This window comes from Phragmites australis, chromosome 24 (genome assembly GCF_958298935.1).
Source record: "Phragmites australis chromosome 24, lpPhrAust1.1, whole genome shotgun sequence".
NCBI lineage: Eukaryota > Viridiplantae > Streptophyta > Magnoliopsida > Poales > Poaceae > Phragmites > Phragmites australis.
In genome coordinates this window covers 13,251,020-13,278,986 of record NC_084944.1, presented here as the reverse complement: position 1 = coordinate 13,278,986, position 27,967 = coordinate 13,251,020, and the positions used below count along the sequence as shown (strand labels likewise).

General features: G+C 42.7%; 1 protein-coding gene and 1 long non-coding RNA gene across 5 annotated transcripts; both read right to left on the bottom strand.

The window, feature by feature from the left end:
* Positions 1-7,996: 7,996 nt before the first annotated feature.
* Positions 7,997-11,391, bottom strand: LOC133906979 (uncharacterized). Of its 4 annotated transcripts, XR_009907889.1 has the most exons (7): positions 10,964-11,386; positions 10,235-10,360; positions 10,129-10,154; positions 9,760-10,004; positions 9,485-9,670; positions 9,317-9,409; positions 7,997-8,706 (listed from the first exon to the last, which is right to left on the bottom strand). It is a non-coding gene; the product is annotated as an uncharacterized LOC133906979 (long non-coding RNA). The 4 variants fall into 4 exon arrangements; XR_009907888.1 differs by lacking the exon at positions 10,129-10,154 and having other exon boundaries at positions 7,997-8,709; positions 8,789-9,409; positions 10,964-11,391; XR_009907890.1 differs by lacking the exon at positions 10,129-10,154 and having other exon boundaries at positions 7,997-8,709.
* A 13,128-nt stretch (positions 11,392-24,519) lies between these two features.
* LOC133907498 (protein DETOXIFICATION 16-like) lies at positions 24,520-27,238 on the bottom strand. Its single transcript, XM_062349551.1, has 8 exons — positions 26,838-27,238; positions 26,178-26,722; positions 26,009-26,095; positions 25,849-25,905; positions 25,513-25,751; positions 25,282-25,400; positions 25,096-25,182; positions 24,520-24,982 (listed from the first exon to the last, which is right to left on the bottom strand). The coding sequence occupies exons 1-8, from the start codon at positions 27,108-27,110 to the stop codon at positions 24,932-24,934; spliced, it is 1,458 nt and encodes a 485-aa protein (XP_062205535.1). The 5' UTR covers positions 27,111-27,238; the 3' UTR covers positions 24,520-24,931.
* Between the last annotated feature and the right edge of the window lie 729 nt (positions 27,239-27,967).

Here is a 27,967-nt window from a genome sequence, read left to right as displayed (position 1 = left end):
GGATTTGATTTACTCTTTCTATCTGTCCGTCAGTTTGCGGGTGATACGCTAAGTTGAAATTCAACATTGTATCCATAGATTCATGTAAGTGTTTCCTGAACCGTGCAGTAAACTGACTACCACGATCAGATACAATTATCTTAGGTACTCCATGTAGACACACAATCCTAGACATATATAACTTAGCTAGTTTCAGACTTTGATAGGTTTCCTTGACTGGAATGAAGTGAGCTTCTTTTGTCAACCGATCGACTATGACCCATATGGAATCATATCCTGATTAGGGTCGAGGTAGACCCACTATGAAATCCATGTTAATTTCTTCCCACTTCCATTCAGGTACTTTCAATGGCTATAGCAACCCTGCTGGTCTCGAATGTTCGGTTTTGACTCACTGACAGATATCATATAAAACAACATGTTTTGCCACTGCGCGTTTCGTTCCATACCACCAATACTGATTTTTAAGATCTTGATACATCTTGGTACTTACTAGGTGAATGGAATAAGCTGAGTCATGAGATTCTCTTAAAATTGTATCTCGAATAGCCTTCACATCTGGAACACATATTCTGTGCTTGTACCACACTGCCTTGCTCATCTTTAGTGAAATTTTTGGCTTTGCCAATTTTGATAAGCTGCTTGATTTCTAAGATCTTTTCATCCTCAAGCTGACCCTTACTTATATCTTGTTCAAGTGTTGAGTCTATTTTCATTTTAACTATCTCGGTGTTACACACCACTTCTAGATCAACTTCTCAAATTCCTTGCATAGCTCGGGACTCATCTCTTAAAGAGTTATAATATTGACCTGAGATTTCTTGCTCAAGGCATCGGGCACTAAATTTGCCTTTCCTATGTGATCTTTGATAAGCTCTAACCATCTGTTCTTTGAGATTAAGATCTGGTTGAGTGAAGATATATTTCAAGCTCTTATGATCCGAATAAATCTCACACCATTGACCTATCACATAGTGTCTCCAGATCTTGAGTGCATGGACACCGCGGCTAATTCCAAATCATGTGTCGGGTAGTTCTCCTCATGTTTCCTTAACTGCTTGGATGCATATGCTACCACATGACCCTCTTGCATAAGCACACATCCTAAACCTTGACGAGACGCATCACAAGACACTTAGAATGGCTTCTGGGTGTCAGGTATGATCAATACCGAAGCTGAGGTTAATATTTTCTTTAACTCATTGAAACTATCTTTTCGAGAGGATGTCCACTTGAACTCTGCTCCTTTCTCTAGTAGTTCCATCATTGGCCTTTCTGTTTTGTAGAAACCTTTTATGAATTGTAGACCAAAGAAACTTCAGATCTCTAAAACATTCTGCGCTGGTTTCCAGTTTAGAACATCTCTCACTATAGATGCGTCCTTGCTTCAGACTGAGCAACTCTTTCCTCTTCAACTTTACTTGTCCTGTAGGGACATAATGTGCACGGAAGTTGTTCCAGAACTCTGCCCATGTGATCTCCTGAGGATCCTCGTGAGAGGCAGTGTATGATGTCCACCATTCCTGTGCTGGCCCAATAAGTTGATGGGAAACGAAAAGAACTCTTCCCCTTCTGGTACACTAGGCTATCTACAGCTTGCTCTCAATAGTCTTTAACCAGTCATCAGCCTCCATGGGTTCAACTACTTGTGCAAAGGTGGGTGGCTGAGTACTCAGGAAAATTCTGAGCCTGAACTACGACTATTGTGGTGATGCTTGCTAAATTTGAGATTGCTGGTTATTAGTTATAGCCTGCACTAGACAATCCATCAAAGGGGACGGAGGTGGAAGATCGTGCTTGATGGTGGTGTTGTTGTTGTTGTTGACGTTGTTGTTGGTGGTGTTGTTGCCACACTTGGTGTTCAAAATTTGTTGGTAGCCAAGATACGAGCATGGGAATATAAGGGATAAGCAAGGGCGGAACAACAAGACAAGAACTGATAAGAACAGATATAGCACGAAAAAAAGAAGTCCAACTATTATTATATTATTAACTGATGCAATATAGAGAAAAACCCCCATATTACACCAACACATAGACAAAGATCCAACTCATGACAAGGTTCATACTATAGGCACAAGCATCAACTACAGACTCAAACAAACGACACAGAGCAATTGAAACACATGGGAATAAATGATTTATTCTGCTAAGGACGTCCACCTAGCTCGACACTACTCCTCGCCTGCTGGACCTGCATGACCTGCTATAGCCTCCAGACGAAGCCACTTGCACGAAGGGGGTCGGGGTGGTGCAGCCACAAGTCTCTCTAAAGCCTCCTCAAGAAACTGGTCGGGGTCCTCCAACAGAATCTAAAGCTCACGGATGCTAGTGCATATCCTCAAGCTCGTTGAGGACTCTATCGAGCTCTGTGTACAGGGCGGTGGTGAGGTGGACCTGCTCTCTCAGATAGCGATCTGGTTCATTGTTGATAGGCGCGAAGATGACCTCCAAACTGCCGATCAGACGCTGTGGGAACTTGCCGAACTGAGTGAAGCGAAGAACCTGTTTGTTCTCTCGGCAAAGAACAACCAGAGCCTAGCGAGTGGTGTCCTCAATCCCAACCTTGAAGGTGACTCTAAGGGCGATGAGTTAACACAATGAACTTGGTGAAGACCGTTGTCAGTAACCTTCTTAAACATGGTAACCTCTACTATCTAGGAGTAACCATGGCCTCCAAGCATAACCCTGACTCCCTTGTAGTCTAGGGCCTCGTGGAAATCCAGACCCTGAAGCAAGTACCAAAGTGTACTGGGGAAGTAGCCAGTGTGTTGTCCGTCGAGGTGGAACTCGGAAGGGGGCTGGTGCGACCACACAACTTCAGTGGGTACCTCTAGAGCGGGGACCAGAACACGCTTTCATGGGGTGATCTTCGTGCGGGGCATCTAAAATTTTGAAGAGGACAGAAAATTAGTAACAGTTTTATAAAGAGCATTAGAAAGGGTAAGGAAAAACTGAAAGGAAAACAACTTTACAAAAGTAGTTTGTACAAACATAAGCCCTTAACATGTCCTTTTCTATCTAGGCTGCGTCCTATGGTCAACACAGCTCTAATACCACTTCTGTAACACCTGGTTTAAAAAAATAATACCAGGTACAATATATGTATGGCAAGATCAAGTTTTCATACATGCATTACATCATCATTGTATCATCACAGTGCCATTATTACAATAACATCATAACTTATTACAAAAGGACCCGAGGGTCTAGAAGAAAAACACAGCGGAAAAGAAAAATCCAGTGCCAGAGGGTCTTCACAATTAGTGCAGTACACATTTACTAAATAGTAAGTGAAGGGAAAGCATGATGTGAGGCTTAAGTCAAGAATAGGCTAGACATTGGTGTATTGCATGCAATAAGCAACATTGACCTATAACTCTAACAACAGGTATTCTATTTACTAAATGTGAAGACACAACTGTATCAAAGAAGAATAACTCATCAGATTCCATCCGACTACCAAGACTCGCCAAGTAATTCCATTACCCAGCTACCTGACCAACCATATTAAAATCCTGATCACAACTAATCAAGAAGAAGTCTAAGCCCACTCCTGACTGTGATCATGACTAAATAAATTAGTTTGTATGCTCTGCAGAGTTTGCACGGTTTTCCTCATGAGTCATGGTCAACTCTTTTGCCGACACCTGTCAGTACTTTGCAACTTCCGAGGTGTGTGCCGAGAGATCACTACAAGGCCGTTACAAAGCTTTCGCCAACCTACAAGCACTCACTAAGGTTTCACCATTAACAGTGATTCCATCACTACAAAAGTCACCTCTTGTGTCACTCAAACGTCCAATGGTGCTCATAGAATTAGAGGGGTGGCTAATTAATTGGCCAGATCATACCCATATAGGCCTCGTGGTTGCACTGTTTAGCTAGGTTACATGCTTCAGAAACCAGTCCTTAGGATCCCACACAGGAACAACCACAAACCAACTGTGCATTTCCCGCACCATCATCACACAACCATCATGTTCAGATCCTACACCATATTTCTACAAAATTACCATACTCGGTTCATGTTGCATAATTATTAGTCAAATTTAACATTTACCCCAACCATGACAGCAAATAGCATAACTACCCTTCATTTCCCATGACTCATCAATGGTGACAAGGATAATCATACAAGAACCTAGTAAAACCTAATCATAGACTTTCATTTTAGACAAGCATGCATTGAAGGATAAACAACTACTTATAAACTCTAAAATATGAGTAAGATGTTCAAGGACACTTGCTTTCAGCTAAGGATTGCTAGAAGTCTTCAAAAGCTTAGTATTGCAAGTTCATGAACTGATCACCTCCTAATCGACACATCGGAAAAGCACACAAAATAAACTACTAAGAACAGTACACTGAATAGAGATAAAACTTGGTAAAAACCCAATAAAAAGATTCCACACGACTCTACGACAATTTGAGCGCAAAAATCACCAAATTGGAGCTACAAGCAAAAGGTTATGATGGTTTGAAGTTCTATGGGCTTTTCTACAAATTTACCTATTTTCCAGGGATTTCTATATTTCTTTTATTCTAAAAATCCTTTTCATTGTGCAAGCTGATGTCATAAAGCAAAACCAAAATATTTTTATATTGAAAAACCCGTAGAAAAAGTCCATGGACCCATGGACCATGGCCTGAGGGCTGGGCCGGTCCATGGTCCACGGTGGAACGATTATGCAAGGGTCAAGAGGTACGTGATCTAAGCTGCACGTTCTTGATTGGATGGCCAGAGATGGGGGTTGTGCTTTTGAACTCAGCCATCGGCGTTGGACAGGGACCGCGGCTTGCCGACGGGGCGCATGGCCGGAGCAATCTCCATAGTTATATGAAAATGTGCTTCCGGGCTCCGTTGGTGATGGGAGAAAGCACAAAAGGAGAGGGGACGGGGAGTCTCACCACGGGGTCCTCGACGGTGGAGAGGGGCGATGGATGGCAGGCAATGGCAAGGATGGTGACGGTGCTCGGTGCAGCGACGGGGACAGGGTTCCGACGACCGAATGACAACTACATGCCCGGGTTCTACTCCGGAGGATCCTACACAGCTGGAGAACGGGTAAAATCGGCCAGAGATGGCACAAACGCGAGGAAATGGTGGTGACGGTGCAACCTCACTGGAGACTGGGAAGAAGACAACATCAACAGTGAATCCGAGCGAGAAAAGGGGCGTGAGCTGGTGTGAGGGGTGCGGAACCTCGCCGAGAAGGCCACTGGTGGCTTATATGGGCACAAGGGCAAGCAGAGTGGCTGGGGTGCACGGAGGAGGAATGACCGATATTAATGGCCACTAAGGCTGGCGCTTCCTTTATTGAATCGAGCAATAGAGAGGGGAAAATAGGTAGGGTGGACTTGATGGGGCTTAATGGCTCGGATCCGGCTGTTTCTGTAAGAGAGAGGGTGAGGGGAGGGGAAGCCGGCGGTGGAGGGGATTGGGTGTGAAACGGTGGAAGAAGAGGAGTTGGGCGAAGCGACTCGGTAACGGCTCAGCGACGGCTTGGCTCAAGCTGGGCCGTTGGTTAGAGAGAGAGGAGGGAGGGAAAGGTTGGCTCGAGGGCAGGGGAAGGCGGGCTCAGCTAGTGGGCTCGGTCCAAGCAGGAGAAAAGAAGATGGACTATGTCCCAAGCGAGAAAAGGAGAGGGAGAAGGTGGGTTTGGGCTGGCTTTGAGAGGGAAAATGGCCTAGGAGGGGAGAGGATTTAAGAAAAGCTTTTTTCTTTTTTCTTTTTGAATCATTTTCAAAAGAGATTTTAAATAAGCATCTTCAAGCGAATTTGCAAACATTTTCCCACACAGAAGACCTATTGCAACTACTGCGACATGAATGTATCAACACAATTATAACCTATGGAAAATTAAATTTAGAAATTAATTTCCTTCTAAATTGAATAAAATCTACAAGTCCTATTTAATTCTAGTAAAATTTTAAATTATTGTAAAAATTGGAAATTTTGGGTGTTACACCCACGCTGATGTGAGAATTTGGGGACGAGTTATCAATGATGATATGATGACTCGGTTTTGCCGATTGGCTTAGAGTCGAATAGTTTGGAAGGAAGGAACTTCCTACTATCTGTAGTATTATGTCATTTAAAAAAAGAGAATATCTAGGTGGGACTCCGTATATTCGCATTTAGAAGAAGAAAGACATCGAAATATCGGCTCATCTAAACGAGGCCTAAGAACTAATACTAGCCATTGATGTCCACGCTTCACTGTGGGTGACTCAACTGGTATAGTAGCAAAGTATAATATCCTAATTATGTTTCCTTTGTTGGAAATAGTATTCCTCACATGGACGTGCAAAGCTTTAATAAAAAAACAAGTAGCAAAGAAAGTTAGAGAAGAGTGCTAAAAAGTGACATAGAATAACCGGTGGAGATACCCCTATACCCAATTTATCCTACAGATGTGGGCATGTGGACCAAAGAATATTCTTTTGCCCCATATAACAACAATGAATTACAAGATTATGGCAGTTGGAGGAGCTAAAGTGTTATGGTTTGGACAGACGTGGTCTCGGGATAGACCAATCATAGTTATAGTTAATCTCTCAAATTACTCATCAAACATATCTGATCAGATTATAAAAGATAGCTAAACCATTATTCCTATTGTGAGGTGATTTATCAATGAAAGGATCCTATTTTTTTATATGGAATGCCGTCAATAATAAAAACTATTGAATAATGGACATGGTTAAAATTTGAAAATCATACTTGCTTGTGGCTTTTCAAAATTAGTACATCACTTCTTCTTTTTGTTTGTATGCTGATGTACTTACTACTTTGATGGGGATACTTACTGCTTTAAACGCATGCGTTTGTGTGCTTTCTGTAGACGCACATATATAGAGATGGATTTTGCGTTTTTGTAAGACCCATGCAAAGTCAGAGTAATAAAAAATAAACATATATTTTTTTCTGATCATAGATTTGTTTGAATTCAAAAAATACAGGTGGACTGATTCTTAAACGTGTGTGTTTATGTGGTAACTGCTCTTACAACACGCTAAACAACGTGCTATTGAACTTGTCACTAAGTCATTTAAACTTGTCAATATGTGCTATTGACACTACAAGGGTTAAGGGTTTTTATGGCGAAAATATTCATCACAAAAGGCTTTTTTTTTCGTCACAAAGCAGTGTTTGTGACGATATTTTTGTTCACCACTAGTCGCCACAAATACTTAAGTCACAAATAATATAGTGATGATTTTTTTTCCATACAAATGACTGTGCTCATTAGTGACGAATGGAACTCTCACTACTGGTCTACCCATTTGCGATGATATTCGTGGTAACAAAATCGTATATATTAGTGATGAAAGTTTTCATCACTTGTGATGATTTTAGTGGTAAAACTTGTCATCACTTATATTTTTATTAGTGATGATATTTTTGTAACAAAATCGTATAAATTAGTGATGAAAGTTACCGTCACTTATGAAGATTTTAGTGGCAAAACTTGTCATCACTTATATTTTTATTAGTGACGATATTTGCGGTAACAAAATCATATAGATTAGTGATGAAAGTTGCCGTCACTTATAATAATTTTAGTGGCAAAAGTTATCATCACTTATATTTTTATTAGTGATGATAGCAGTTCTCACGGCATCACGTTGTTTATGACAATTTAATCGTCACAATTATTATAGTAATAGTGATGACATATATGGTCACTACAAAGTAAATATTAATGACAATAATTTCTTCGCTATATGAGTTTATTGTGGCAATATTTCCTATCACACCTAGTCAACTATTTGTGGCAATCAAAGAGATGTGATGTGAGGATAATTTCATCACAAGAACACTAAGTTATTTGTGACAAAAATAATTTTTGTTATGACAATTGTTGTCACAAGGTAAGAATTGCATTAGTGTGGAATATTTTTTGAGACTGGAGATTTTATCACTAATATAGTTATTACTTACTTATGACAAACAATTTATCATAATTATCCATATCACAGGGACAAAAATAGCATAACAAAAATACTGTATGATAATATCATTCTTACAAATATTCACCACGTGCCATAACAAATTTTGCAATCAAACGATACATAAAGTTGTAGAAAAACAGACTTCTAATAAATAAGTCTCACGCTGAGATAGACTGATCCATTTGAAAAATGGACTGTAACACTAACAACCCTCAAAATAACTCTCAAGACACGTATTTTAAAAGCTCCAAATGATGACTAAAACCACCGATGAAAATTCAATAAACTCTAAACTAAATATGCACAACACGTCTCTTGGATATCGAATTGATGCATGAACTTCGTGAGTACTACCTATGGCTATCCGCATTGCCCTGTAAAACAATACAATACACATTGTTCAGTATGCAATTATAGGAAGAGAAACTACATAACAGTAGAAATTAAAGTCATGTACAGAAATTAAAACAAGCAAGCCCTGATATCCAAATTGATAGGCAGAAATCAATCATTTCAAAAAAAAAACAAAGAGCATATCCGAATTTTGGGATACTTTACACAACACAAAGATCACAAATACAGTAGCAGCAGCAACCAAATCAATAGCTAGTACTCCAATAAACAGTAGCAGAAGAAGCATACCAATGTTTTTTCACCACTTGGAACAGACCAAGTCCCATCGGCCATTTGATATGTTGCCCTCCAAACCTGCATAGCAGTAGGCCATGCACCAGTTTTTGGGTCCCTCTACTGTTAGGTAATAAAAAAAAATAAGTCAAGATACAACAACATATTAGCACTACCCTAATTAAAAAGATACGCTACTTACATAGAAGGCCACCGAATGGTTGAGCTTTACTTCACTCATCGAGGAAAAACTAAGAGATTCTAACATTTCTATGTATATGCAGCAGACATGTTCCATAAATTTATCAACAGAATACAGGACCAAGATGAGCTAATGAAGTTTACAAGGTAAAGAATCTTTCTTGCTTGCTCACACCCTGAAAAGAAAAGACAACACAGTACTCTAGCAGAAGGTGAAAAATTGCTGCACCTTACATTTCAGTAAACATTCGCAACCAGAATTTATTAAACCAAGTTCATGTCATATTGGCATTGTTACTGAGACATCTTTAGGAACTACTAAGGAAGATAAACTTCTTATTATGAGCTGCAGCAACTAAATAATCAGGATAGCAGCTTTGCACGAGTGGCAGGATCTTCCTTGTTTCCACCCAAATCATGAAAACATAACCAAGACACCACAACAGGACATCCAAAAATTCATATAAGTAACCGTAGTAGATATTTATTTGACAAATAAACCAGTCAAAAAGAAAAGAACTGTTCTCACCAAATCGTAAGCGATTTGAGCAATTGATTTTGTTCCTACTTTCGACCTCATCTCTTGTTTCCCTCTATTCAGAGAGTTCTGGTTGCTCCTTTTCTAGTTCACAAAATTGCAAAAACGTATAAGTTACAAACTCTAAAACATTATGTTATAGCAAATAAGTTTATGCACCTGAAAGTCAGGATCCGTCCATAAATTTGTTATCAGCCATCTCCACTCTTCTGGTGCAACATGTGTTGGCCTTTGTTTGTTTTGTCGGTAGGCTTGAAGTAGACGGTAACGCTTATTATTGTATTGAGACTCTATTTGTCTCATGGCATAACCTTTATGTTCCTCTAAAAGCTCAGGAAATTTTCCCTGCACCGCAAAAGGCATGATATTAGCAGACATTCAATCCATTTGTAGCTATGCATATTGAATATTGAGTCATATAAAGAGTAACAAACCTTCAGTTTTCGCCAAACATCTTCAATGGTACCAGGATGGGATGTCTACATCTCCCTCCACTTCTTCACTCGAAGAGGTATAGTTCTTACAATAACTGAAATCTCACTTTTAAATAAACTAGCATGTTTTTCACACACTTTTGCAAATTGTAGAGGGAACTTGATATCAATCTGTTTTCCTTTTGCCCTTCTCTTGCGAAGTTGTTCATTGATTGTTACCTTTCGACCATTTCTTGCAACAGGGCCTAATTTAGTGAAATAAACAACAATAAGTATTTTTTATTTGTTGTAGGCAAATTGTAGAGGGAACTTGATATCAATCTGTTTTCCTTTTTCCCTTCTCTTGCGAAGTTGTTCATTGATTGTTACCTTTCGACCATTTCTTGCAGCAGGGCCTAATTTAGTGAAATAAACAACAATAAGTATTTTTTTATTTGTTGTAGAGTATAGAAAAAATATCAGATTAGCATCACACCTCCGGTGTTGAGTGCAGCAGCATTGATATGTTCATTTTCATCCATGGCTATATCTGAACCAAACTGATCATGTTCATTATCAGCTCCAGGGGCATGTGGACATTGCAGACTAGCAGTTCTTTCCCCTGCACAGGCGCATGAAAAAAATACAGTATTTGTAATTACCCACAATTGAAAATAGAACTATCTAATCAATTGGTAACAAATTGCTACCAACGAGAATACCAATGCAAAGGTACTACCAACATATAGAAAACAGTTGGATGAAAATAGTGAATGGAAGAAGACAGTTGGATGCAAAAAACATAATACTTGTAGCAGACGATAGTTGCTCCCTTCCAGCCATGGAACCATCGGAGGCGAACTCATCAAATTCTCTATCCATCTCGGCGATTCCTCAAGGTAGGCGGGGACTCAGTGACTTTAGGATAAAAACATTTCTATTCTCATTGTATAGTTAAGATTATACAAGCATAATTTGCATGAGTACTTCTGATCATCTGATGATGCTATGTTCAATCATTATATACCATAATTTGATTCCTCTCCACTGAAACAACACCAGGTCTGACAGTGTTGGAAAACCAAAACCTGATGCTACAATTATCACTCTAACATCAAAATTTTAAAAAGAAAATCACATTGATTAAGAGCTCAATCCTCTTGATTTTTTTCCTTGTACAGACCGATGGCTCTCAGAGTTTAAAAGAAGTATACAATGCCAGTACCTAGAGGCTGCAGGAGGTGGTGTTCTTGTTGAGGGAGATGATGCAGTCCTGCAAGGTGTTCGACTCATAGCTGATCTGCCTCTGACTTGCAGTGCAGAACTTGAGTAGCAAAGGAGTGTTGCTCAGCCAATGACTGCATAGCTATTGAGGGTCATTTCGTCGATCAGTTTGTGGGCACCGACTGGTTCCCTCTTGCATGTCCTCCACCAACTTGCTCATCGAACAAACTTCTGCTCACTAGCTTGCTACCACCGCGTCCTTCCATCTCCAGCCACCGGTTGAATCGTTGGACATGTGGTTCGTCGTCATGGCTTCGTCGATCACATACTTCGTTAAGCTTATCTTCATCTCCATCAACATCACCGTCGGTTCCGGCTAGGTGTGTGTTCGAGTTCGCGTAGCTCCAACGCCTGAACTAGCCTAGCTCGGCTTCGTGGAGTGCTCTGGTCTTACGTATGAGATATTGTAACCGATTTTTTCAAGAATAGATGGATGAGAACAAAGTCGATGCGGACGTGTTAGACGGAACATGTGAATGCATGCTTAGAGATAGAAATACGGGTCTTCCGTGCTCAGATATGGAATTAGTAGGTTGCATGTGTCTGTTGGCATAAATATTTGCGCAGCACTTGAACTGTTGATCTGCAGTACGTAGAAATTGCCGTCCAATTTTTTCGATATGAACTCTTCTTTTCTTTACTTTTTTGTTTCTTGGTTTGGCCACCTCGGGCACGCGCGACACAAGGATGAGCAAATCAGGCACCGTAGAGTATATCCGAGGGACACCTTAAAATTGGTTTCTTATATCCTTATATAAGGAGGTATTTAAAAAAAAATCCCTAAAATTTTCCCTTCTCTTGCAGATACCAAATTTATAACCTCCTATGTTCTAAAATTGATCCACGTAGGCACCTTTCAACCGTTCCCTTGTACGCGCCTTCTCCAATTCCGCCGCCGCTCCCGCACATGCGCCATCTTGGACATTCACACCCCTTTGCGCCTGCGCTGCGTGCATCGTTGTTGGTGGCATCAGATCCACCATGAAGCGTGCGCCTGCGTGCATCGTTGAACAGGCCAATCACGATGGGTTGACGTGCCCTTGCGTGCGTTGTCGTTGTTGGTGGACGGGCCAATCGTCGTTGTTGGTGCGCTACGTGCATCGTGAGGAGAAGCCGTTGATCCTCTGCTCCTCTCCATCGTGTTGTTGCCTCTGATGCAGTCTTGCTTGCGTGTGGCGGAGTTGGTAGGACGGGGGAGAAGCCAGAGGAGGGCTGTTGCTTGGGCGGCAGTAGCACTGTAGATAGAGCAGAGGCGACCGAGGGCGGCGTGGGATGGCCGGCGGTGGGGCATGACGGGACGGGTAGTATAGCGCACGAGGGCAGGCGTGGGAGGTTGGGCGATCTAGCGCGGGACAACAGGAGGGCAGGCTAGCATGGGACGACAGGCGTAGGAGGGAGGACGAGCACGGGACGGCAAAAAATGGAGGATAGGGAGTCGACTCCCCCTCCATAGAATTAGCGAGCGGAAGAGGATGGATAGGGAATTAGTAAAGATAGGGAGTTAAGATACAGTCTGTTGGCGAATGATTTTAGCATATGAATCCCTAAATTTGGCTATAGGGAGCTAAATAGAGATGCTCTGGGAGATGCTCTCAGTGTTTTTGGTGTTGCTTCTAATTACTCCTCGTTTCAAAATAAAATGACGATTTAGAGTTAAACACAAGTATTAAGTTAAAAGATAAAATGATCATTTTATTCTTTTTTAATATTATTAATTACAAAGGAAATAAGATTTGTACTGAGAATGAAGTTACCTAATGAAAGAGTAAGACTGATAAATTTAAACTAAAGTTAACTTGAAATTATAGATCATCATATATTTTAAATATTATATAATAAATGAAAACCTCATTTATTTTGAGCGGAGGGAGTAGCGAGTTCAGGTTGGAAAAAGATGCACATGCAAATATGCAATCTCCTGTCTTGATCCACGCGGCAATGCGCTGAAGACTTGTCCCGAGATGGCAACGCACATTAGAGGGCAATGTGCGGTACTTCAGATTGCTGGGTGACTGGAAAAAGGACGGCCGGCCTCCCCTGCCGTGACGCCAGTACAGATGAAAGCAGCCGGCCTCACCTGGCTCACGATCACGGCCGTCTCGCAGCGGGCCGACGTGCCGCACTGGGCACACAGATCAATGCAGAACCAAAGACTTTTCTCGGCGGCGCGTGACCTGTCGGGAAGGAGAAGATAGACTCACTACCCTAAACCTAGCTGCAAAACAAAATAGAAAAAAAAAATAAAAGAATGATTATGTAGTTTTGGTTTTGTGCGTCTCGAATCGGCCATATTATTTATTTATTGAGCCTACATCATACTACTAAGGCGAGCTATAAAAGTCAGCTATACAGATATAAGTACAAAATCATCTTTAATAATATTAAGATAATCATAAAAAAAAATCTAAACCTGACAAACACTGAATATTGTCGTGCTACCAATCTGCTGAAGCATCAGTCAAAACAATATATGCTGATGTGTCCGCTTGAACAACTTGTATATCATCATCGATCCATTGTATTAAAGTTTGTTTGGATTGCATAAGCATGTTTATACATTACAATGATCATTATAACTAACTAAAGTTGTAAAGAAAATGGAGTTATCATTTTTGTGTTTGAGTCTAGGAAAGTTATACACGTTAGATAATCCGATGGTGAGAACAATGAACACACCAGATGGTCCAACGATCATATGGAGTACACGTCGGAGCATTTCAACGAAAAAACAAAAATTGAAGTACATGCCAGATGGTCCGACATTGGGCATCAGTGAACGCTAGAGCTTTTCTTGCAGAGAAGTTGCAAACTAGCTCTGACTAACTTGTGATAGAGTTAAATGGTGTTGGAAGTACATGTTTTCTTGTCTCCTGATGTGTAGATGGTGGATGCAACTTGGTGCCGATGATGGGAAGATCGGGGCTAAGCGGAGAGCTTGGTGCCAGATGATCGAGGGAGTTAGGCGGAGTCAAGGGTGATCCTAGATATGCATATGAAGGTTAAACAAAGCATGGAAGGAATAATGAAGACGACGTGTTGACGAGGGATGTCGGTGCAAGTGACAAGGCGGTCCAGAGGGATCGAGAGTGGGAGAGACTTGCCGGCGGTCAAGATCGCAAGACGGAGTACAGACGCGGGATGATTACTTGGGGTCAAAACAAGCAGTAATGAGTCACGCTTTGAGGAGCATGCAAGGCAGTTTTGCAGTTTGGTCTCAAAACCATGGAAGGGTGGAGTGCACATGACATCATCGCGAAGCTTATGTTGAGGTGAAGTTAAGTCCTAAAGGCGCCACGACCATTCGATAGATGGAGCGAAAAATAGACTAAAATACTCCAGTAGTAGGTAGAAGGCCATTGGAAGATAGGGTGTTTAGGAGTGCTTCTTCAAGTTAATTGCTTTCATGCGCTATGACTCTTAATATGGCCTTAAACGGAACCTAGAGTTCTCATCCATCAAAGATGAGCATTTGTTGCAAAAGTCTTGTAATCTGTTTTTGTCTCTTTTTATTTCTGAATGTGGTTTTGAGGTGCATTGGGTTCAAGAATAGGAGAAGGCCATCACTTCAGTATGAAATTTGCTTAGGTGCATATTCACCCCCCTCTAGTGCCCATTCTCGGTCCTACATAGTGGATTTGAGTTTACTAAAGAGTTCATCATATGTTAACATTTCAGAACTAGATGATTCTTTAATGCTCGAGATATTCACTTCTCATATGTTATGATCAAGAGCATAGAGAAACTTGATTGTCCTCTCGTAGTCAGAGTAGGGCAAAACTTCAGTTGATCTAAGATTGCTAACAATCCCATCAAATCGAGCAAACATGGCATCCAAAGACTCTCCGGGGGCATGCACAAACATCTGATATTGCTGGTTATACGTTCTTTGGCGTCGAGCTTTGATTTGGTAAGTGCCCTCATGAAAGACACTAAGAGTGGACCAAAATTCATGAGTGGTACAAAGGTGCTGGACTCTATCAAACTCATTATGACTCAGACTGCTAAACAATATATTTTGAGTCTTGTTGTTAGCTTCATATTGTTCAATTTGGGCCTGAGAAGTACGAGTAGCAGGAATCTCATAGTTGGAGTCTACAATCTACTCTATTTCACTTCCTTAGCTTAGAATATAAGCCTCCATGCACACCTTCCAATAAGAAAAGTCACGACCTTCAAAGAGCAAAATCTTCTCATGTCTCTCTAGAAAGTCTATAGATCACAAAGCTGGTTAATATCAATAAGTGATCAAACCAGCTTTGATACCAATTGTTGGACCGAGAATGGCGAGTAGAGGGAGAGGGTGCATAGGTGCCTTACCAGTTTCTCTCGAAACGGATAGTCTTCTCCTTTTTATCACTCAACGCACCTCAAAAATCAATAGCGGAAACAAAACTAGAGAGAAGCTAGTTACTATAAAAATCTCCAGAAAAACCATGGCTCTCGTAGATGTATATGAATCCAAGGTTCCATTGAAGCTCATCTCACGGGTCATCGCCACAAAATCTAGCAACTTGAGCAAAGAATCCTTCGAATCAAAGAAAATATCATCGGTAGAAGAAATATTACAAGTTAATGATCTAGAGGTAAGAGAATTTAAGACTCAATTGCATACATTTGTATGTGAATGGCAACAATAAGAACAACTTCCCAAGATGGGAAAATTTCAGCTCAACAACCGAAATGAAAACACCACCGAAAAAGGAAAAACTCGAAACAAAGCAAATGAGCCAATAAAAGAAAACTAGAAGGAGATGAACATGAGTGTAAAAGGAAACAATCTCTTCATTTCTTGTGGAGGACAACTCTCTTTTTGGCAGATTACAAGATGTTTTTCTCATAAAAATCTCTCACCTATTATAAAGGTTAAGCTCTCCTCTTCCTCTTCTCTAAAACCTAGCACTCAAAACTCTAATGGTTGGTTTAAGCCTCCTACACAATCCTACCCCTCTATTTATAGGCTTAGAGAGGTTCCTTAGCTCTTTAGCTTTCTTGTTCCTAAAATACCCCTCTCTTCCAATAGCACCGGGGTATTTTGGTCTATTTTTTTGCTCCATCCATCGAACGGCTATGGCACCTTCATGACTTACCTTCACCTCGACGAAAGCTTCGCGATGATGCTACGTGCACTCCATCCTTCCACATTTTTTAGGTCAAATCGTGAAACCGCCTTGCACACTTCTCAAGTCGTAACTCACTGTCAATTGCTTACACCTTAAGCAATCACCCCGATGTTGACGCGTGTACTCCATCTTGCGATCTTGACCGCTGACAAGTCTCTCCCACTCCCAATCCCTTGGACTGCCTTGTCACTTGCACTAGTATCTCTTTCGCTTGATTTTGTCAACACCCTGTCTTTATCCACCTTCTCATACTTTGCTTGATCTCCATATTAATAGCTAGGACCACCCTTCACTCGCCCAGCCTCCATGATCGTCCAGCACCAAGCACCCCGCTTGGGCCCGATCATCCGGCCTTTGACTACTAAGTTGCATACATCACTTGCACATCATGAGACAACCACACACATATATCCAAACCATCTCTAGTTAGTTCCAAATCAAAATCCTCAGTTCAACACACATCCCATAAAAATCGTGAACACCAAGATCCGATGTTCATAGCTTCTGAGCATTGGACCATCCGGCGTGTACTTCTTCTCCGGACCAGCCATCTTGCAACCTCTCTTCAAGAAATACTCTGACGAAGAATCCAGCATTCATCCCTTTGAACGTCGGACCATCCAGTGAGTACAAGTCCACTAGAGCCAGTTTACAACCTCTCTGCATGAAAAGCTCTAGCGTTCACTTGACTCCATCGTCAGACCATCTGGTGTACCCTTCAATCTTTGCCTCTGGGATGAAATACTCCGATGTGTACATATACCCATCGCTGGACCATCCGGTGTGTACATTCTTGCCAGAACCAAGTTTGCAATCTCTCTACAAGAAATAGTCCGGTGTTCTCTTCACTTCATTGCTGGATCATCTGGCGTGTGCTTCAACTTTTGCTTCTGAGCTGAAATATTCTGGCATGAAGTCTTCCTGAGCGTCGGATCATCCGCCATGTACAAATTGCCTAGCACTGGACCATCCCAGCATATGCAATTTTTCTGGACTCAGAGACAAAAACGCCAACTCTATTTTCTCCATAATTTTGGTTAGTTATGATCATAATTGTAATACATAACCATGCTCATGCAATCCTAAAACAAACCAAACTAAAAACCTTGTCAATCACTCATCACAAATAAACCAAGACACATTTCAACTTTCTTTCTCACAAATGGATTGTTGTAAGACTGTATTTGTGAGCGCCCATATTCAGGCATCTTAGTGTTTTCGTTGATGTAGCACAAACTAGGTCTTTTTAGATGTCTATAGTAGACTATTTTTAGATGAAGGAAGTATAACTTCCAGCCACTGTAACAACAAGACAACAAAGCACCAAGGATACATGCTACAATTACACCCCCACCATCAAGAGAAATCGAAACAAATCGATAATAGAGAAAATAAAAAAAGGAAAAGAAAAAAGGAAACTCTACTCCCCGATCACAAACCACCAACTTAAAAGAACTTATGAACTCTTACTTGCTGCCATTATAGGCTCCGAGGTCTTCAAAACAGATTGACATGATCTTGGCAAACCCCAAAACACTTCATCCACACTAATTAGGGCAGAAGAAACATGGATATCAAAGCCGATCAGCTCCACACAGACTCCACCACCAAGATAGCATGCAAGAAACAAACCACACACCATCATCAATTCTGCAACAAAGAGGTAGGGATGTGCGTACCACACCTCCATTGCATATGGCCAGCCATCAAAACCATATCAAAGTTCACTATGTCAACATTGCTGCCTCCACCACTGCTACCATTGAACCTATTGATAAAAACCAACCTCCACCTTCAAACTCGCCAAACCACACGTGGAAAACACAGCCAAGAGCCATGGCAGGCAACCCCTTTAGTCATCACAGAAGTAATAAGGACTAGGGGAGCCCTGTAACAATGGCCACCGTACCAAACCACGTGGATGAGGGCACCCATGACACTGGCTTGAAATAGAACTGACAACCTCCATGGAACTAGGATGAACGTCGGTGGCCACCAACACCACCATGGACAGCGGCCATAGCCTCGTCGGGCAACCTGTAAAACAAAGTTGTTCCTTATGACACCATGCAGATTGCGGTAGGTGTCACTGGACTGACCACCATGCTGGTGGCTGCCACAAATCCAGGGTCGACTGTGACATGCCCAAAGATAGCAGCGATGTAGATCCAACCTAGGGTTAGCCACCCTATGCCTCCTCGCGCTGATCCCATCCATGCCAAGCGGGCGCAGGGAAAATAGGCACGCTAGCATCAGCACCAGGCCCGACTGGAGCCGAGCACCACCATGCATATCGGGCACTTCCATCCATGGATCTCAAAGTGCTAGATCACCGGGCCATCTCTGTGTAGGGAAGAGCACATCGACTGCGAGATCGAGCACTTGCATCTCCCTGCTAGAGACCTGGGCATCTTCGTCGAAGGCGAGCACCCACGCGCGCAGGCAAAGCGCCAGCTACACAGCCTGGCCGAACACCGCGCATGCGAAGACAGCCGCACCCCTAGGTTCGCGCACTGGGAAAAGCACACCAGCAAAATGCGACAGAATCCAGCCCAAACCCGCAGATCTGGCCACCAACATCGCAAATCTAGCCATACCACGCACCGATCTGCCGAACCTCATCAGTGGTCCACCGAAGGAAGAGCAGACGTGAGGGAGAAAGTGGAAGGGGAGGGGGGACACCACAATGATGACCGCTTGGCACCATCGTCAGCCGCCACCATCACTGCTGTTGTCTAGTCGATGGGTAGTGGCAGCGGCCACCTAGGGTTTCAGCGGGAGGGCCTCCTACGACGGTGGTGGTGTCGCCCCTGTGCCGCCTTACGGGATATGATGCGAGGGACCCTACTCTGACTTGTTGTCTATAGTAGACTTAACAGTGATACTTGATGCATATCTTATCATTATGAGCATATTATGTTTACTATAAATATAAGAGGTGTTTGATACAACAGATGACTTTGATTTTTATGTAGATAACGTGCATAACACATGTTTCTAAAACATATGAGTGTTGCCACCAATGTAGGTGAAGTTTACTAGACACATATTTCATTGCTACACAGATCATAAAGTGATGTCACCGACGCATCAAGGAAGGAAGCCAACACTTCCACCAGAATTTCTATATGAGCAAGGCTGGATGGTTACTGAAACAATGTGCAAAAGTGGAAAAATAGATAAGGTGTGTACCAAAAACTTTTGCATTTCTTATATTCGGATTAATGACAATGCCCAAGCTGTTTATCTATATTTATTTTCCATGACGATTTGGAAACAATTTCACTGATCATATTTGTTAGAAGCATGTTGAACAAGTGTGATGCCTTGTTATTGAGGTATCATCCCCTTGTAAATCATTTTTCTTTTTACAAAAAATAGTATCATGTTTGTTCATTATTTAATGTTTATATATCAAAGTATATTCTCACATCTAAATCTATTTAAACATTCATCTTTTTCAATTCAATTTTTTCATAAGTTGTGCAAAAGTAGCCCATTACTAATGATATTTACTTGCTCTGTAGTATTACACACACTCAAACACAGGGAAAAGGTGCAGATCAACCATTGAGGTCAACAAAATCTTGGAAGCTAATGGTATTTATTAAACCAAGCGTCCAATTATTGCTAATGTGATATAAAAAAAAGCCAACAATGACACTATGACAAATTAGTGTTTGCAATTTGTGAGGGTTGTTCTCTCTATATAAGAATTGTTGGTTAAGATTAAGAAGAATAGTTCATTGTTGATCGAACAGCTGTAACCTAATCGACTTTGCTTCTTACTTGAGCTATTCCATGCTTGGGTTCTTCAATGGCACCACATCCACCTCTCCACTAGACTATGTGTTACATAATCTGTACTTTTACAGGGGAGGAGTAGTAGATTTGTTAAGGCCAAGCATACTACTACTAGCCTAGGTGAATTATTACACCAAGATGTACTCAATACATGTGAGATGATTGCTCTAAGTGCACTCTAATTTTCTCTATTATTTATAAAATTTCAGTCAACAAAGACCTGAGTGGAGAAATCCCAAAGGATGCTGCTATTCATTATGCAGACGGCAATGATGTAGGCAACAACCTGTGCAACCCAAAAGTGATAGTTTATGATGATACCTCTAGTGAGTATATATATACACCAATCCTTCTTTGATAACTATTTCATTGTTGTTGCTTATATATATATATACTACACAAATTGGTTGATGTATGTTTATCACCATGGTAGTGGCTCCATGAAGGAAGCCCTCATGTTGGTCTGGACTAAAATGGACCAAGAAGCATCTGCCACAACTACAAAATATGGGTTCACCGCTAGTTCCAAACTGGCTTCCATTGTCAGTTTTAGAACCGGCAGTACACAAGCGGCAGTGATAGCCGGGTTGCTATGACAGCCGGGTTTTTCCAACCGGTAGTAATGGTATTTTCCAAAGAAAAAAAGAAAAAAAAATGACTGGAGCCAGGCATCCAGCCGCCGGCACTGCTCTGACCAAATCACCAACGCTGCTCCAACCAGGTCACCGGCGGAAGCCCTCCACGGCCTCCCTCTCCCCTCGAGTCCTCTATGGATAACAAGTATAAATACACTCTTCCGAAACAATCCCAAGCATGGCGCACACAAATTAAATTCAAAGAACATAACAATATGTTGAGTCTATCTTTTATCATCATAGAGAAAAAATACAAAGAACATACACTGATGTTGGAGACCTCCGGGCTGGCTGCGCTCTTGCCCTGCGGAGCTCTAGCTGGGTTGAGCTCGAAGGTGCGCAAGCGAGGTTAGCAGCCGCAATGGATGAGGATGCACTCTTATTGCCGAAGCTCGCCACCATGGAGCTCCCGCCGGGTCGAGCTTGAGGGTGTCCAAGCGAAGTTGGTGGCCGCCACGGGGTCCTTATCTGTCCTTCATGTGCGGGCTTCCCTCCGGGTGACAGCATTTGACAATGGGGATGTGACACAGCAGGCCTCTATGGAGCCCTCCGAGCTCCAGCATGGCCTGATGGCGGCACAGAGGGCTTGTGCCAGTCCACCAGCATTGGGGAAGATGGTGGTGCAGCTCAGTTCTCCGGTGGGGAAGGTGACTGCAGCTTGGGGCAGATGGAGGAGGGGCTCATCGTGGTCTCCTCCACTAGATCTAGGCGGCACCAAGGCATGGACGAGCTACTGCTACTCTCTGTGGGTGAGAAATGGAGAGAAAGAGCATAGAGGAGTGGATCGTGGGAGGAGAATGAGAGAGATGAGTGGAGAGGGTGTGGATAAGGACAGCCGAGTTCAAGAAAGAGAGATTGGTCAACACTTTAGATTTTTTTTGGTGAGGACCTAAGCAGACGCGAGACTAAAAAGCAAAATGCATAAAAATTTTGGGTCCGGCACGGGTATCATTACTGGTTTGAATTAACAACTGACAGTGATAGTATTACTACCGGCTCATGGCTAGAACCGGCAGTGATACTTGACTATCATTGCCAGTTCTTATTAACAACTGGCAGTGACACCCTTTTTCTTATGAACTGGCAATGATAAGTTTATCACTGCTGGTTTTAGCCGAACCGGCAGTGATGAGCCGGTAAATATGACCATTTCTGTAGTAGTGTGCACTTGTTAACATTATGCTATGTGTGGAAATGAATCATGGAAGTGACTGCATTCGAGTCTTTAAAAGTTGTGTTACTATTCTCCTCATCATGGAACATTATACTTTTCATTGTGATGTTATACATTTACAACAAAGTCTATGTCCTACTCGTAAAACCATATATGTATGCATGGTAAAATGCTGGTGATATTCTAGACACTGCATGGTTCTTTTAATAATTATATGGGACCATAGTGATTTATAAGCCATCTAAATTAGTCCATAATCATGTTTCATGAAATGTAAATATCAGGTAGTAAGTCAGTGGTTTACATTTGCATTTTAAACTTAGATGATACTATCATGTTTTCTTACATGCTAGGAATACGTTTTGGTGCAAACCAGTATTGTTTGGTTTTATTGTCATAATTTAGTAGTCAGGTCCTTCAATTTGCCAAAGGGGCCATAACTGTTTGGGCCCTCACTGTAACACCCTAGTCCTCCACGGGCGCCCAAAGCGATACTACAAAAACTACAACACGCTTTAAACAAAATTGTAAATATAATTCCAGCAAGATTTACAAAGGCCAAAATTTTGAGTTAAAAGAGTTTGAACAAGACAAACTAACAAGTATTTGCATAAACCAAGATAACTTAAACAAACAACCATTCTGAAAGAAAGACATGACTTAAACATATGATGTCGAGGTTTAGTAAATTGACAATGCAGTATTTGTATTGGGTAAGGATACCTAGACGGAAGCTATTAACTGTAGATCAAAGAAAAGGAAATGTACTATAGACAGGTTCGGACCTCTCGGAAGATAACAACCCTACATCATGTGTACTGCTTTGAGCCTTGTATTAATTCAATAAAGGGATTACAATGTAAGTGTCTAGATGTAAACCCAAAGCTATTCGGCAAGTTCTTTCCCTGGGCTTGTTGGCTTAGAATCTTCCCTTGTTGGTCGTACCTCATGCCCTAGCTTATATAGTTGGGCAGAGAGGGGTCGGGTCCTACATGGAGACACGAGCATATTCAACTTAATTTATATCTCCCAAGGTGTTTGGGGTATTCTTTTCCTTATCTGGAGATTCATTCTATATGTAAAGATAGATCTTATATTTGGAGAATGAGAATGTGCCATACTTAACATGGTGACTTATAGAAACACATTGCATGGAAATTAGACATGTTCACGATGAGGACTCCATCCTTAGAATATATCATATTTCTGGTAATATCATAAATTATTAAATATTTATTCCTTGTCAGCTAGCTCTCAAACTCTGCACAGAATTGTAAGGCTAAGGTGGAGGCCATCTTGAGTGAATCTTAGAGCATGCCAAGGATTGACTCGACTAGAGGTAAATTTTTTTGTTAAGAAATCCCCTTAGTCTAGAACCTTATTGCACGTAGAAGACTTTGAAGATAGCAATGAACCTTATCAGGGTTTGCCCTGGAAGATAAGGATCAACTACCTGCTTTTGGTAGATTCCATGTCACCTAATTACATCATATTTATTCCGTGCGATTTCTGAGAAGAGTTTTGTCATCATGATACTTCAGAAAACAAAATGGCTGATGTTTGGAAAAAGACCATTTTGGATTCCGAACTGTTAGAGGGATGCGAACCAGTGGGAATTAACGTCACCGGTAACAGAATAGTGGTTGTTCTAATCTCACTATATGAATAGAAGGGAAGACTTGAATCCAAGTGTATCCCCTTGCCTTCCACCCACTTCTTTTTCCTCAATCCTCCTTCACAATCTTCCAATAGCGAACATGTCGCATCCATCTTCAAACTCTCCGCTCTTATCATCAGTTCACCTAGTGATAGAAATTTCATATTTCGAAGAGGGAGACAAATATACCTCCAATGAAGGCTACAATGGTGAGGCCGATAGTGACCTCAACATCAATGAGGCTATCGAGGAGATCTTTCATGAAGAAGAAGAAGATGGTGAAAATAGGGCTTAGAGCACGGTGCATGAAATAGAGTCGGTGGATTCATGCATTGCACGAAGCTGATGGTAGTTGGGCGGGAAGGATACGAAGTTCAAGAAAGAATACTCGATGGTGAGCATTCCCTCCCTGCTTCCTCCTCTACCTCCAGTAGCTGCGTTACTGCCAGAAAAAGGTGAGTAGAAGTAATTACCAGGGCATATCTCGACAATGAGGCTAGCATTGCCCAGTCTGTCTTCTTTCGATGATGACAACAATAGAGCAAGAGGCCCTTGGGCCATTAGCTATGCAAAGAGCGATGAAGACAAGAACTGAAGGAGTAGATTAGTATCGGTCCCATATATGTATATTAGGACCATTGCAATATTCAGCTTTATGGCCATATATGTATATTTGGACCATTGCAATATTCAGCTTTATGCCGTTCTATGTTTCTTGTGATCTTCTCAAGTAGATTTTTTAGAGAACCTTGTTTATTATGAATATAAGAACTCTTAATCTAGTCTTTTATCTAAACTTGTCCGTATTTGTTCTTCTTCTTGATTTCGCACTAAAACCAACTAGTCCACATATCCACAATTAGAGTCAGGATTCGTTTACATAATGAAGATCATTTGTTTGAATCCAAATCCATTTAAATGGAGAACACTTAATGACTGAAAACATGGTCAAGCGATCGACAAGATGTAATATCAGCCTCAATCAAATAGCACTATTCTTGGCAAAATATTCCCAATCATGTGTTAATCTAGACCGAATCTAACTTCCAATCATCGAGAAAATATTGCGATCGAAAGAAACCATAACTTAGTCAAGAAGCACACAAGTAGTTAAGAGGCTATTCGATTCACAGCAAAGTCATAAATTCTTTTTTTCGGCGAATCTAGTCGTATAACCTGAAACCATTGCTGGTACCAAAATTATATGCACCTATAATTTGTATCCTATCTAGAGCCTAGAGCTCAGTTCCATCACTTGTTGCCAGCGAAAAATCAATCATACACAGCACCCAGTCCAAAATTGCTGAAACAGGCTCTGCTCATCATAGTATGGCACAGTCCTTTTGACGCCGTAATTTCACTGGCTTCTGTAGAAATACTGATCATTTTACACCATAGATCTATTCCCTCTCAGACCGGATCCATGCATTCTTGATAAATATTTGCCGATGCCGAAGCAATAACACCAATTTGGTATGCTATCAATTGCCTGCAACTTTACATGTGATGCTTCATATTTTCATGCTACTGGCAAAGATGAGCTGAACACCCTGTCCTTAGCCTTGCCTGCCTGAAATTGGAAACAAGAAGAAAAAAAACATATCACATTGCCTGGTACCAGAGTACAACGTAAAATTTACCAATCATGCATCGTAATATTTTTGGTAGGTGAGCTATATCTACCTCCTTGTCCCAGTCTATGAACCAAGAGATGGATAGAAGCAACAGCAACTTCAAGAGGCTGCCGCAGACGATGCCGAGCCAAAGACCCTATTAAAAGCAAATCAGTTTCAGAGTTCAGAGATGTCCATGTGGTTTCACTGAAGCAACGTGCAAGTTTGCAGAGGAAAGGTTGAGCAGAGGTGGTACCATTCCATTCAGATGAAAGACGAACGCAAGCAGCACGGCCATTGGGATGCCTAACAAGTAGAACGCGCCAAGATTTACGACTGCACCGATCTTTTGCATTCCGCAGCCTGTGAGCACACCTGAAAAGGGGAAGATCAAGCAGCAATTCGTATCAGCTCTTACTACTCTGATTTTCAAAGTTTAGTACTCATTGCATTTAAATTCAGACTTGAGTGGTGCAATGAAATCAACCTGAAAGAGAGCTGTGAAGCCCGTCTATGAAGAAAGATATCCCGAGAATCGGCAGCATTTTAGCGATGTATGTCACGACTTCCTCCTCATTGCTGTACATATATCCCCAAACACTCCGTAGCAATGTCATGGTCAACGATATGACCAGTCCTTCAGATAAGGCCATGTACATGACTACTCTTGTAGCCAACTTTGCTGCCTGAGGCTGCCGAGCACCAAGCTCATTCGAAACGCGCGTGCTGTGGGGAAGAAACAAGAGAATCCGTCGATTAAATTGAAAAGAATGCTTAGGTGTTACAAACATAGATTGTGAATGGTTATGTTGAGGAATGGCACCTTATGGAATAAGTAAGCCCCAATGGTATCATGTAGAGCAGAGCCCCAGTGTTAAGGCTGCAAAATTGAGCAATTGAACAGTTAAATTAGATACCGCAAAGTGGGGGAAACATATATGAATTGCAAAGTGTCCCCTTTGTGCAGCTTCACAGATAGTTACCAAATTGATAGCACTGAAGTTTCAAGCTGAGGATTCGGCAGAAGACCAGACAGCAGCACAAGGATTTCAAACGACCACCACTCCAGGCTGCACCCAAGAACGAAATTTCTCATTTATTTAGTGTCTAAAAAGAATAGATTTCTCGAATGGGAACTAGAAGGTGTCTCACCAAATCATCATAGCAGACGGCACCGCGAGCTGCGCGAACCGGCGCAGCTCCCTGAGCCCCTCCTTTGAGAACCCATTCCATGTGCCCTTGCAAGTGCGCGACAGCCTCACGTACAGTGCGAGTATCACCAGATTGATGGCGTACGAGATGGCGTTGCTCAGCGCAGCGCCCTTGCTGCCCATGCCGGCCTTGTACACCAGTGCCCAGCACACGGCAAGGTGGCAGAGCGCCGTAGCGCCGGAGCTCGCCGTGACGGGCAGGACGACGCTCTGCGTCTGCAGGAACCGCACGTGGCACTGCAGGGGCACGTACACGGCGAGCGATGGGATGAGCCAACGTGCGTACGCGCCGGCCTCCGCAGCGATGTCCGGATCCTGGCCGAGCAAGACCAAGATCTGACCGGCGTACGCCCAGACGAGCGCGATGGGGACGCTGACGAGCCCAAGCACCACCATGGCGCGCTGCTTGTAGACGCCAAGCAGGTGGTACTGCCGCGCGCCGAACGCCTGCCCGCAGAGCGTGTCCAGCGCGGTCGCCATGCCCGTCTGTGACAACCATGCGACGCAACGCAAGAATCAGAGGAAAACTTCTCATACGTGGCAATCCATGTTCCTGCAGGATAGTAGATGAGGATTGGGGAGGAGAAAGAATTGGGCGTACGAGGAGGCTGTATCCGGTGACGTTGGCGAGGGAGGTGGCGAGGGAGGCGCCTGCGAGGGGGAGCTCGCCGAGGTGTCCGACGAACATGATGGACGCCATGCTGACGACGTTCTGCAGCAAGCAGCTGGCGACAATCGGCCCAGCCAGACGCACCAGACGCTTCGCCTCCGCCGCGGCGAGGACACGCTGCTCATCGTCGTCTGCCGCGGCCTTATCCGGCGGCCGCGCGGGGAGCAGCGGCTCCTGGACCGCCTCTCCTGGCTTGTCGCCCATCGATCAATGGATGGATCCTGCGTCCCGCGCGCGGGGGCCGCGTTGCGTTTCGAGGAGCCGTGCGGAGATTGCAGGGCGCAGAACAGAAGCAGCCGAATTTTATGGGGAGGCGTGAGCGCGTGACTCGTGATGATTGGAGGGATCCGGCGCGAGAGATCTTTTTGCCCGCCTCGATTGCGTTCTTGTCCCAGCCTGTTAGAGTATATTGGAATGGCTACTCATATTTTATCTCTTATTTCTCTTATTTAAAAACTTTTTATCCAGATTTTATCTTTTATTTTTCAATGTGTTTCAACGAATCACTTATATTTTAACCCTATCTTGAAACTCTCTCCCCTGAGCTTCTCTCTCCTCCTGACACCGACCCAACCTCTCTCTCCCCACTCCTTCTCTCTCCCCGACCTCCCTCTCTCCACGCCTCCACGGCGTGGGCAGGCAGGTGCGGGGGCGACAACGTAGCGCAGGCGGGTGGGTGCGGGGACGACGGCGCAGCGTAGGCGGGCGGGTGTGGGGCAGCACAGCGACGTGGGAGGGGGCCGTGTGCGGGCGCAACGGCGCAGGAGCGGGCCAACCGCGAATGAGGGGCCGGATGAGGGGTCGGTAGATGTGGGGGTGAGAGAGGAGATTCGGGGCTCGTTAAAGAAAGGAGGCCGGATGAGGGATCGATTGGAGACGATTTTTGATCGCCGGTCCCTCAAAAATAGAATAGGGGTTGGATAGGGCGATTGGAGATGCTCTTACCGTGGTATACTGTGTCAAAACTCAAAAGGTGTGCAACAGATTTCTCAAAAAATATTTTAAAAACCCACTGCGGATTTGTCAGAAACCTTCCAGCTTTTTTTTTGTCCGTCTACCAT